Here is a 13,082-nt window from a genome sequence, read left to right as displayed (position 1 = left end):
AGTGTAGATTGTTTGCAAAAGCTATACATTGTTGGACTTATGTGCATCTTAGTTTTAGCCTTGCATTAATAATTTACACATTAAAACATATTTAAATTATTAACCCAATATAATATTTGTCACCATATTAATATATATCAAAATCAATTCTAACTAATGTTGATCATTTTATTTGAGTTTGTTTGTTTTTGAAATGCTCTTGGATTGAATAGTTTAATAGTTAGTAATAGTTAAAGTTAATTAATGGTCTATTGTACTTTATTTTTTATGTTTATGATTTATTACATGAAAAATTCATCAATTACATATCGGCTTATAAAAAAAATGCATATCTATTACAAAAATAATAATCATCTAAAAAGATGAATTTTATGGATAATTTTGTAAAATAATAAAATTCTCAATATTAAAAATAATTGTTATTCGATAGCTGTTGCGTTATTAACTAGAAAAAAAAAACAAATATTAACAAAATGATGTAGGAGAAAAAAAATACACGCGAATTAAATAATATTTAATATAATTTATAATTATGATTTGTAAATGTTGCTCTTTATTGTTTTTCTAAATAGAAATATTTGTTAACAATAAAAAATTAGTTAAAAATAATTAAATTTATCTTATTTAATATTCGTTAATTTTAATTAATTATTATTAAAATTAATAAATATTAAATAAAATAAATTTTTTAATTTTTTTATATTTAAAATTTGAATAAATACTAAAAAATAAAAAGAAATATCGATTTAAAAAATAAAAAATATTTTTTAAAAAAAAGTATAACTTACTTATGATAAAGGTTTTTTTTTGTTCTTTAACATTACAATTTTTTAAATTACTCATCACTCCCCCATTAATTACATTATTGTTATGGAAAAGTACGAGGAGACAATATATGTTTTATATAATACGTACAATGGGGTTAAATTAAAATTAAAATTAAATTAGAGGCAATTAATTAATTTTGAGTAGTTTCCAATTTAAAATTTGAATCAAATCATGATTTCCGTTAGTTATGGCAATTAATTAATTTTGAGTAGTTTCTCATTTAAAATTTGAATCAAATCATGATTCCCGTCAGAATCAAATTAGGATTATCTCTCTCTCTCTCTCAATATGGTGTAAACTTTTCTCTTACTCTATCCTCGAAGCAAAAGCCGGTACAGTACCGCCACAGTTACCAGTCGTCGTCGGACATTGCGCCGACACTCTTCCGACTGGCGCCATCATCCGCACAGGCCACCATACGTAGGGAGGACGCGCATATTGTGTGAGTCGAGCTCGCAGCACCGTAGCAACCCGGACGTCCAGCACCTCCATCGCAATCAGTTTGTGTCTTCTTCCTGTCGCCAGATGTTCACTTTCTCTGTGAACGTGGATGGTTATTCTTGGGTGCTTAGTTGTAGACGATGATTGCTGGTTATGATTTATACACGTTCACATTGGATGCTCATTTTTATATGATTTTGGATGTTCACTTTCTCAGTTTTTGCGGATGTTTATTTTTCGAGTAATTCAACAAGACCCAGGCAGCAGCGCTAAAATGATGCGAGCGCGGGGTTCGGAGCTGCAACTCACGTCGGCGACGCTGACAGTTGCAGGTCACGGATGTTCGGCCGCGTGAGGAGTGACGGAGGTTCTTCTGGCGAGGGCGTTGGCGCGAGGAGGCGGAGCGCGACAGTTCCGGTTGGCAGGAACGGAGGCTACACGTTGCGCAGAAACAGAGCGATAAGACGCAGGTTGCTGCCCACACTGTGGGACAACAGAGAAAGAGGGTTTTCTGTGAAACAAACAATGAGATTTTTTTAGTGTAGGTAATGGTGGGTGATGAAGGGTTAATGTGAAAGAATTTGGGGTAAATTGGGGGTAGATATCACAAAAAGCAACTAAAAATTAGGGATAATGATATTTAATTTATATTATTAATACATATTGGACCAAATAAACAACTTATTGTACATATTGTATAGATACCTCATTGTCTTCTTAACGGGACTCGTTTGTTATATTTACTCAGTGATAGTTACAAAAGCGAAGGAAAGAGATCCGAGATGATGGTTTCTCAAATCCTTGGCCAATAATATTATTATGCCATAATAATATATATACATATATAGATAGTTTATAATAATTCCAAACACTATAATAATAGCACATTTATAGTTCAATTTGCTGGACTCGAGTTATATTTTTTTAAAATAATTTCCCTACTATTTTATTTGATGAACTTAATAGATTCGAGCTGAGTCAATCCATATTAATAAAGGACAGGTACAACAAAGTACTACTAGTATTTTTTTCCCCCTTTAAATTCCATATCAACAAAGGACAGGTACGATAAGACCCAGAATAAAAAAAAAGTTATTATGAATTAATTTTAAATTATTTATTTATTTATAATTTTAATTTTATAAATTATTTTATCGAAGATAACAAAAATAATTTTGATTAATTGAATTTGAAATAAATTAAGGTTTTATTCAAACTCTATAATTATGGAGTTTGGAGTTGCTATATATAGACATTGATGTGAGAAATGTGTTCTTACTTCTTAGTAATTGTATAAGTATTATGTATTGTTTGATTGTCTTAGATGAATATGAATACTTATTTGAGTGGATTGTTGTTGGTTTTGTGAAATGGACTATTTTTGAAGTGTTCCTTTAAAGTTATTTCAAAAGTTTTGAAATCGAGTTTAATCCATTGGAGATTGATTTGAGTTTGAGTTGGTTTTCTGGAAATATGAAAATGGGATGCACTTTTGGATTTAGCTTGATTTTAAACTGATTTGGGACCCAGAAAGGATGGCAGAGTCCAAATTTTAGGAGAGGTGCTGCCGAAATTATTATAAAATCCGACACTTTATTTAAAATGTTATTTGAAAAATTATGAATTTAAGGCCTTTACTATTTTACTTGGAGAATTATGAATTTAAGACTTTTATTATCTTTATCCGAATCATTTATGAAAATGATGAAATTGTGTTTTGAAAAGAATTATTGAAAAGAGAATTATGACTTAGCCTTATTTCCTAAGAAAAATATTATGTTTTTGGGTGTAAGTCATTCGGAAGAGATTTATGCTTTAAGACTGTTTTAAAGGTGCAAAGAGTTTATGTTTTGAATTTAACTTAAATATTTTCACTTGAAGGAATTTTTGTGACTTTGAAAGAATTTTGATTTCGATTGACAAATCTCATTTTTCGACATTTTAGAAAAATTTTAAAGTATTCTTTGAATTTTGGTTTAGCAAAACTAAAATGTTTTCCGAGCCGTTAGAAACACTTCAGATTTTTATCAAGGGGTTGAAATTGGTTTTAGTTCAAGTGGAAGAAATGGTTTTGAAAATGTGGTTGGAGTAATTGATTACACGACCTGGCTTGTTCTAGATTCTATTTTTATTACTCAAATCAAGAACTTGAGGTTTTATAGATTTTAAACGAATTCGAAAAAATGATTTATGTTATTCTCCCTTATAGTCTTGAGACTCTCTGAGGAATTTTATTACCAAACCCTATTTTAGGATGGATGATTTTGAATCCTTTAGAAGAGATTTTTAATTTGGCATGGTTTTGGAAGTTTTGGAAAGATGATGCTAATGGTGGCTGTAACACCCTACCATACAGAGTCTTATGCTTAAGTCATAATTCAGAGATGGCAAGGTATTACGACCTCTAAAATAAAAATTTAGTACGTATAGTAGTATGAATGATTGATTATAACTAGGAGCCTTTGTAGAAAAAGGGGTAAACAAAAATCGCAACTCAAAAGCGCAACACTCCGATCGATAACGTAACGAACAAGGATAAACCAACGCGAGATTATATATATACAAAGGATTGTCAAAAATAGGAATATCAAGACTCAAAATCCGGCTGCGACGATAACCGGTCCAAGCATATAGCAATATATACATATGATAAAAATAAGGAAAACCCCAAAGGAAACCCAAAGGGACACAAATACAGAAACCTATTCTCCAAAATCTCCCATAAGAGGAGTCATCACAGTTTGTATTATTTAATGGAGATAAAAGTATCTAAGCAAAACAGATGAACCAAAACAAAGTCCCCAAGAACAAAGGATCTTCACTAATCCAGAAGTTTCCAGCAGGCCTCAGCGAGAAACCTCACGTCCTGCATCTGAAAACCACAAAATCCGCATGGGTGAGAACCAGAGGTCCCTAGCATGGTAACAGCTTCCACATATATAATACATAATAATAGAGGAAAGCCGAAGGCAATCCTAGAACTTCCTCCAGATAATTCAAAGCTTATAAACAAGCTAAACCATAAAAGGGCATCTGACTAAAGATTCTTCAGTCTAACTAATACTTCCCTTTCCAATTCCTTCAAACCTCCCAACCTCCAGCAGGAGTATAATGTAGCAAACACAGTTATATCAAACAAGAGATAAACAAATAGGAACAGATAAGACATTTAGACAGTTAGCAAGTAATATGCAGTCAAATAGGCAATCTCAAACAATTCATATAGTATGCATATGATGAATGCCTGTCCCTAGTGACTGATGATATCATCTGTCGGTTATAGAGCCAACCCGACAAGTCTTGGTAGCTAACCATTGGACTGTCCCTCTGTCACGCATCCCCAACTTGAGTTATACTCATCATAAGCTTGATCATAATCATGATCTATATCCATCACCTTCATTGGTGAATATTTACGGGGGCGAGCTCATCCGGGTCTTTCACAGTGCCCGGCCACACTTATGACATAGGGTCAAAAGAGCTTCGAGTCTCAACCTGGAGCACGTGGTGGCTAGCCACTGCTTCCTCCCAGGGAAACTCTCATCTCCAACAGTGAAAGTGCAACATTCACAATTTATTCAACAGCATATATGCATTTATACATAGCCATAATCATGGCTCCGCCGTAACACGGCAATAATCTAGCCATCCGGCTCACGGTTAAATCCATAACCAGCCATTTCATTAACAATTACGGCCTTTCGGCCCATGGCATAACAAGCACTTCCACCACCATCCTCCGCCTCTCACATGAACATCTTTGATCCTCATTGATCATTCATTTTTCCCTTGCTTCACTCGCAAGTTACCACATCCCCTAGCTCCTTTTCTAATAGCTAGGCATATCATAATAATTTAAGATATAAATGGTGGGACCGGAGGCTTAGAAGTATGAGATTTGGCTTTTAAAACCCAAAAATCAACTTTGCGATGAAAACAGGGCCACGCGTACGTGCACTCTACGCGCACGCGTGGATGCCCACAAAACTCATCGACGCGTAAGTGTCATGCACGCTAACGCGTGGATTGAAGATTAGCCAATCGACGCGCACGCGTCAGCCACGCGTACGCGTGGGTACTCTTGTGCCCCAGGCACAAAACTGGCACAGTTCAGGCACAACCCTCTGGAAAATGGCTGGGCATTGGGTGCAGCACATCGGCGCGCCCGCGCACACCACGCGCACACGTGGATGGCGTTTTTTGGAAGAACGGCGCGTACGCGCCAAGTGCGCCTACGCGCGAGGGGTCATTCTGCTAAAAATTTTCTAAGTTAAAAGCTGCAGAATTCACATATTTCAAACCCCAATCTTCCAAAGGACATAACTTTCTCATTTTAAATCGTTTTTCACCCGTTCTTCGAACGGCATGGACATCCCGGATCCAATTTCATTTCTAAATAGATTTGGCACAAAATAGAGATCCGTAGTCCAAATTATGTCCCATCAAAGTATGCCCAAAAACCATGTTTTTCATACAAAACCACAAAGTGCCATTTTCAAAACAAGTCATTTTCAACTCTTTTCAAAATCAATCAAAACAGGCCAATTTCATCCCTTTTCTTTGAAATCAAAATATATCAAATTCAACATCAAGCCTCCTTAACTCACACATTGACACATTACCACAATTTACAAAATTACTATCCCATCATTTTAACCCACTTCACCCAAGTGGCTCAAACTTAAACACATTGACATATCATATACTCTTCCTCATGCCAATTTTCAACAACACCAATTCCAATAAATCATCATTGTACACAATCAATATCATACTCACCATCAACATGGTTCGACCCACCATTCAACCATAACCAATCATCAAGCATATTTCACAACATGCATATTTCTCATACATCATACCATCAAGGCATCAATAATCATCATTACATATATGACCACATCATATATCTCAACCATTCAACAACATCAACAATTCAATACCTATCTTAGGGCCTCTAGCCTAAGTATTTCCTACCACATTACATATTAGATACGAGAAACCGAAACCATACCTTAGCCGATTTCCCAAGCTCCACCGGAGCACTTCCAAACCACTTTTTCTCAAGCTCTCAAGGCGTCAACACATCCAAGAATAGATTTTTCACCACCAAATCCTTTTTTAAGCTTTCCAAAATCACCAATCAAGCTCCAATATTCACACATACACAACCTAAGCCACAATCATCATACCCATACACAACATCTCAAAATCCAAACATCATAGAACCACAAATTACACTAGGGTTGAGAATCTTACCACACGCAAGGTCCACGGAGACAAGATTAACCTTCTCCTTCAAGAGAGTTGGGTCCTATAACATCAAAGAGCCCAAAATCTCAACATTTTTGCTCATGAAACTCGAAATAAAGGCTGGCAATTCGAAGAGCAAAACGTGGCTTACCTCAAAACTGATTGTATGGGTTTTGTAGAGTTCTCTGCGGTGAACGCGTGGCTGCAAACGGTGCGGCAATCGGAGCTCTAGATCAAAAGTTATTGTGGTTTGAAGATCAAGTGAGAGAAAGAACTTGAGAGAGTGTTCTTCCCCCCTTTCTTCTCTTTTTCAGCGTGTGTGTGTGGCTAATGGGGAGAGAGAGTGCTGAAAACTAGGGTTTTGGTTTAGTTATGTTGGGCCAAGGGCCCACTTTGGGTCCGGTTGGCCCGGTTTGGCCCGTTCGGTCCAATCTTGGTCCGAATTCTATAAAGATGGTACCGAAATTCTCGTCTCAATCTCCTCTATCACATTTAGCCATAAAAGTCACATTTTGGGCTTTCTAGAATAAATTCTCATTTATGGGTTAATTAGCCGTTAATTAACCGGGTTTTACATTTTACCCACCTAATTGGGAATTTTTTCCCACAAAATTCAAATGCAATACCTGAGAATAAGTGCGGATAATCCGTTCGCATCTCCAACTCAAGTTCCCAAGTGTGTTCCTCAACACCACCTCGACTCCATGCCACTTTGACTAATGAAACCTCTTTTCCACGCAATCGTTTGATACTAGTATCATCAATTCTGACTGGAGCCACTGGAAGCGCCAAATCTTCCTTTAACTGAACCGACTCAGGTTCTAACACATGGCTAGCATCAGGAGTGTACTTTCAAAATTGCGACACGTGAAACACGTCGTGCAGGTTCGAAAGATGAGGTGGTAGAGCCATCTGATACGCCACCGGTCCAATCCTCTCCAGGATCTGAAATGGACCAATGTATCGAGGATTCAACTTCTTTGCTTTAATCGCCCTACCTACTCCTGTAGTCGGAGTAACCTTAAGGAAGACATGGTCTCCTTCCTCAAATTCTAAGGGCTTTCGCCTCTGATCGGCGTAACTCTTTTGACGACTCTGGGCCGCAAGCATCCTATCTCGGATTTTCTTGACTTGTTCAGTAGTCTCAGCTATCATTTCTGGCCCCAACAAGCTTTTCTCTCCAGCTTCTTACCAACATAGCGGAGATTGACATTTCCTCCCATACAAGGCCTCATACGGAGCCATTCCGATGCTCGTATGATAGCTATTATTGTATGCAAACTCCACTAATGGCATATACCGATCCCAACTCGCCGGTTGGTCCAAAACACAAGCTCTCAACATATCCTCTAGTGTTTGGATAGTCCTCTCGGATTGACCATCTATTTGAGGATGGTAAGCCATGCTCAAGCTTAGTCGGGTTCCAAAAGCTTTCTGAAATGCACCCCAAAACCTTGAAGTGAAACGAGGATCTCTATCAGAGATTATAGTAGCAGGTACACCATGAAGTCTCACAATCTCCTTTATGTATAACCGTGCTAGCTCCTCAAGGGTGTAAGTCATACGAATGGGTAAAAAGTGAGCTGACTTCGTCAGTCGGTCCACAATCACCCAGATAGCATCAAAACCAGCCCTAGTCCTTGGCAATCCCGACACAAAGTCCGTTGCAATACTTTCCCACTTCCATTGTGGAATCTCTAACGGTTGTAACATCCCGGCAGGTCTTTGATGTTCAATCTTTACCTTTTGACAAGTTAAGCACTTCGAAACATATTCCGCCACATCATTCTTCACATCCGGCCACCAGAACATCGCCTTTAAATCATGGTACATCTTAGTACTTCCCGGGTGAATGGAGAATCCGCTTTTGTGTGCCTTCTTTAAAATATCTTGCCTCAAAGTGCCAACATCCGGCACAATGATCCTACCCTTGAACCTCCATAACCCATCTTTTTCTTCTGACACTCTCCACTGTTTTCCTTGCTCAATGGCCGGTAACACCTTCCATAACGCTTCATCATTTTGATGAGCCTTTAGGAGTTCGGACTTAAAGTCACTTGAGATTTCTAATCGGCTCAAACATAAGGTTCCGGATACTTTTCGAGCACCAATTTTCAGACTCTCGAATCCCTTGAGCAACTTCTCCTCTTGAAGCATCATCCAAGCTGCATATAACGACTTCTGACTTAATGCATCCGCCACTACATTCGCCTTTCCCGGATGGTAATTCAACTCAAAGTCGTAGTCCTTCAACAATTCCATCCACCTCTGCCTCATATTAAGCTCTTTCTGATCAAAGAGATATTTCAAACTCTTGTGATCGGAGAAGACTTGGAACTTAACCCCATAGAGGTAATGCCTCCACACCTTTAGCGCAAACACGACCGCAGCAAGTTCTAAATCATGCGTAGGATAGTTAATTTCATGCGGTCTCAACTGCCGTGAGGCATACGCCACCACATTATGATGCTGCATCAGCACGCACCCTAGACCCTTCAATGAGGCATCACAATACACCTCAAAAGGCTCGTTCGGCTCAGGTAACACTAACACAGGTGCAGTGGTCAATTTTTTCGTCAATGTCTGAAAGCTCTCTTCGCACTCAGGAGTCCAAACAAACGGAGTGTCTTTGCGGGTTAACTTTGTCATTGGCAAAGCTATCTGTGAAAAGCCCTTGATAAACCTTCGGTAATAGCCAGCTAAGCCCAGAAAACTCTTTATCTCTGTTACGGTGGTTGGTTGCTTCCAATCCATCATAGCCTCCACCTTAGTTGGATCTACGGCTATTCCCTTCTTACTCACCACGTGACCCAAAAACTTCACCTCACTCTTCCAAAACTCGCACTTAGACAGCTTTGCATAAAGTTTCTTCTCCTTTAGAATCTGCAACATGGCCCTCAAGTGTCCCGCATGCTCTTCTTCAGTCTTGGAGTAAATCAGTATGTCATCAATGAAGACAACAACGAATTTATCCAGAAACGGACGGAAAACTCTATTCATATAATCCATGAATACTGCTGGAGCGTTCGTCAAACCAAAAGACATCACAGTGTACTCGTAATGACCATAACGAGTCCTGAAAGCGGTCTTAGCGATATCCTCACCCCTCACCCTTATCTGGTGATAACCGGATCGCAAATCGATCTTGGAGAAAACTCCAGCTCTTTGTAACTGATCCATGAGATCATCAATTCTCGGCAATGGGTACTTATTCTTTATTGTGACCTTGTTCAGCTGCCTGTAATCCACACAGAGCCGCATACTCCCATCTTTCTTCTTCACCAGTAACACTGGAGCACCCCATGGAGAGACACTTGGTCGTATAAAATTCTTACCCAACAAATCCTCTAACTGAGACTTTAGCTCGTTCATCTCTAACGGTGACATCCTATAAGGAGCACTTGAGATTGGTCCCGCCCCGGGCACCAACTCAATAGCAAACTCAACCTCTCGGTTAGGTGAAAATTCATCAATATCATTGGGAAACACTTCCGGAAACTCACAGACAACCGGAATCTGCTCCAACCTTTGATCATCACCCGAAACACCCGCGGTTAACAATAGGATACCCTGACATTCGGTTCCAGAATAGTTCACCATCATCGAATTCAAGTAATAATTATTCACCACGACCGGCCCTTCTGTATCTTCCGGCATAAAGTACACCGACTTTGTAGAACAATCCAGCATGACATGGTTCTTAGATAACCAGTCCAATCCCACGATAAGATCAAGACCGATCATCGGTAAGCAGACTAAATTATGAACAAAATTACGCTGCTTGAACCTAAAGGAAACTTTCGGGCATCCTAGCCTAGTCACCATGGCTTCATGGGTAGCATTATACACTTTTAGGTCATAACCTAAGGTTACAATCTTCAATCCTAACTCATGGGCTTTCTCAAATGCAATGAATGAATGCGATGCTCCCGAATCAAATAAAGCATTTAAAATTTGACCAGCCATTTCACAGTTACCTCGAATAAGTGTCTCAGATCCCTCAGCACCTATAGCTGAAGTGGTGAACACCCGACCAGTCTGTTGTGCTTTTCCAGCACCTTGTTTCTGCTTCTCCGGACAATTTGCGGCTTTATGCCCCGCCTTTCCACAATTGTAGCACAAACCCCATCCGGCCTTGCATGGTGCTCCCGGATGGTGACTTCCACACCTAGTACAAGCTTGATCATTCTGAGGCTGCTTCCTAAACTTCTTTCCTTGGGAGTTGTTGTTGTTGGGCCTCCTGAAAGAGCTTTCCCTCTTGAAAGACAGACCTCTAGGTGCAAAGCTCTTCCCTCGGTTCTGTGGGAATGATCCTTTGTGACTCCCTTTCTCAGCGGTTGCCCTTTTCACACACTCTTCAGCAACTCTACACTTGTTCACCAATTCAGAGAAAGTCCTAATCTCCATTGGTCCCACTGAGCTGAAGATATCGCTCTGGAGTCCTCCTTCATACTTAACACACTTCCATTCCTCATATTCCACCGGAGTCCCTTGGCACATATGAGAGAACCTGAACAACTCTTCAAACATGTCAGTATACTCAAATACGGACATGGTACCCTGCTTCAGCTGTAGTAACTCAAGTTCCTTAGCCGTCCTAGCAGAAGTCGGAAAGTACTTCTTATAGAACTCCTCTTGGAAGACATTCCAGGTGATATAGTCATCACCCTGCTGTAGAAGACGTCGGATACCTTGCCACCAATGCGACGCTTCACTAGTGAGCATATAGGTAGCGAACTCGACACGCTGTCCTTCAGGTACCACTTGTGCTTGCAGTGCTCGCTCTATAGCTTGAAACCATGTATCAGCCTCAGTCGGGCTAGTAGTTCCCTTGAACTTAGGCGGATTAACCTTCAAAAAGTTTGCCAGTGTCATCGGGCCCTGAACTCCACCTCCGTCATTACCATGGTTGTTCATCTGTTGACCAAGAGCCTCAGTAGTGGCTTGCATAGCAGCAGCCATGTTCTCCAACGCAGTCATAAAGTTCACCGGGTCATTAGGGTTATTCTCCGGCGCACGAACATTAGTACGACCTCTACCATGGCCTCTACCGCGTCCACGAGGCGCCATCTGGTCCCTATACATACCCAACAATGGATATTAAGTTGATCAGTCTCAATATCGGAAGTCTAGTGCTTCAAAGTCCCAAATGCATGCTCATGAACGTTTATGCCAATTATATCAAGCAGATATACTAATAGCACATAACACACACAGAGAGAATGCACAGAAGCATAGTCAGTCCATCCCTCAGGCTCTACAGGAACGAACTACTCTGATACCATAATGTAACACCCTACCATACAGAGTCTTATGCTTAAGTCATAATTCAGAGATGGCAAGGTATTACGACCTCTAAAATAAAAATTTAGTACGTATAGTAGTATGAATGATTGATTATAACTAGGAGCCTTTGTAGAAAAAGGGGTAAACAAAAATCGCAACTCAAAAGCGCAACACTCCGATCGATAACGTAACGAACAAGGATAAACCAACGCGAGATTATATATATACAAAGGAGTGTCAAAAACAGGAATATCAAGACTCAAAATCCGGCTGCGACGATAACCGGTCCGAGCATATAGCAATATATACATATGATAAAAATAAGGAAAACCCCAAAGGAAACCCAAAGGGACAAAAATATAGAAACCTATTCTCCAAAATCTCCCATAAGAGGAGTCATCACAGTTTGTATTATTTAATGGAGATAAAAGTATCTAAGCAAAATAGATGAACCAAAATAGAGTCCCCAAGAACAAAGGATCTTCGCTAATCCAGAAGTCTCCAGCAGGCCTCAGCGAGAAACCTCACGTCCTGCATCTGAAAACCACAAAATCCGCATGGGTGAGAACCAGAGGTCCCCAGCATGGTAACAGCTTCCACATATATAATACATAATAATAGAGGAAAGCCGAAGGCAATCCTAGAACTTCCTCCAGATAATTCAAAGCTTTACAAGCTAAACCATAAAAGGGCATCTGACTAAAGATTCTTCAGTCTAACTAATACTTCCCTTTCCAATTCCTTCAAACCTCCCAACCTCCAGCAGGAGTATAATGTAGCAAACACAGTTATATCAAACAAGAGATAAACAAATAGGAACAGATAAGACATTTAGACAGTTAGCAAGTAATATGCAGTCAAATAGGCAATCTCAAACAATTCATATAGTATGCATACGATGAATGCCTGTCCCTAGTGGCTGATGATATCATCTGTCGGTTACAGAGCCAACCCGACAAGTCCTGGTAGCTAACCATTGGACTGTCCCTCTGTCACGCATCCCCAACTTGAGTTATACTCATCATAAGCTTGATCATAATCATGATCTATATCCATCACCTTCATTGGTGAATATTTACGGGGGCGAGCTCATCCGGGTCTTTCACAGTGCCCGGCCACACTTATGACATAGGGTCAAAAGAGCTTCGAGTCTCAACCTGGAGCACGTGGTGGCTAGCCACTGCTTCCTCCCAGGGAAACTCTCATCTCCAACAGTGGAAGTGCAACATTCACAATTCATTCAACAACATATATGCATTTATACATTGCCATAA

General features: G+C 39.5%; 1 protein-coding gene across 1 annotated transcript; it reads right to left on the bottom strand.

The window, feature by feature from the left end:
* Positions 1–1,602: 1,602 nt before the first annotated feature.
* Positions 1,603–11,592, bottom strand: LOC148569050 (uncharacterized). Its single transcript, XM_088484866.1, has 2 exons — positions 10,877–11,592; positions 1,603–1,780 (listed from the first exon to the last, which is right to left on the bottom strand). The coding sequence occupies exons 1-2, from the start codon at positions 11,590–11,592 to the stop codon at positions 1,603–1,605; spliced, it is 894 nt and encodes a 297-aa protein (XP_088340992.1).
* Positions 11,593–13,082: the final 1,490 nt, after the last annotated feature.

This window comes from Arachis ipaensis, chromosome B4 (genome assembly GCF_059453495.1).
Source record: "Arachis ipaensis isolate K30076 ecotype BB chromosome B4, ASM5945349v1, whole genome shotgun sequence".
NCBI lineage: Eukaryota > Viridiplantae > Streptophyta > Magnoliopsida > Fabales > Fabaceae > Arachis > Arachis ipaensis.
The sequence above is the reverse complement of the archived record's forward strand: the minus strand, read 5'-3'. Positions and strand labels throughout refer to the sequence as shown.

Bases quoted from the DNA above. Each gene is read 5' to 3' on its own strand.
- LOC148569050 (XM_088484866.1), bottom strand. From the start codon at position 11,592: ATGGCGCCTCGTGGACGCGGTAGAGGCCATGGTAGAGGTCGTACTAAT. The intron at 1,781-10,876 runs GTGTGTGAAAAG...TTTGTTTCACAG, and splicing joins AAGTGTAGAGTTGCTGAAGA to AAAACCCTCTTTCTCTGTTG.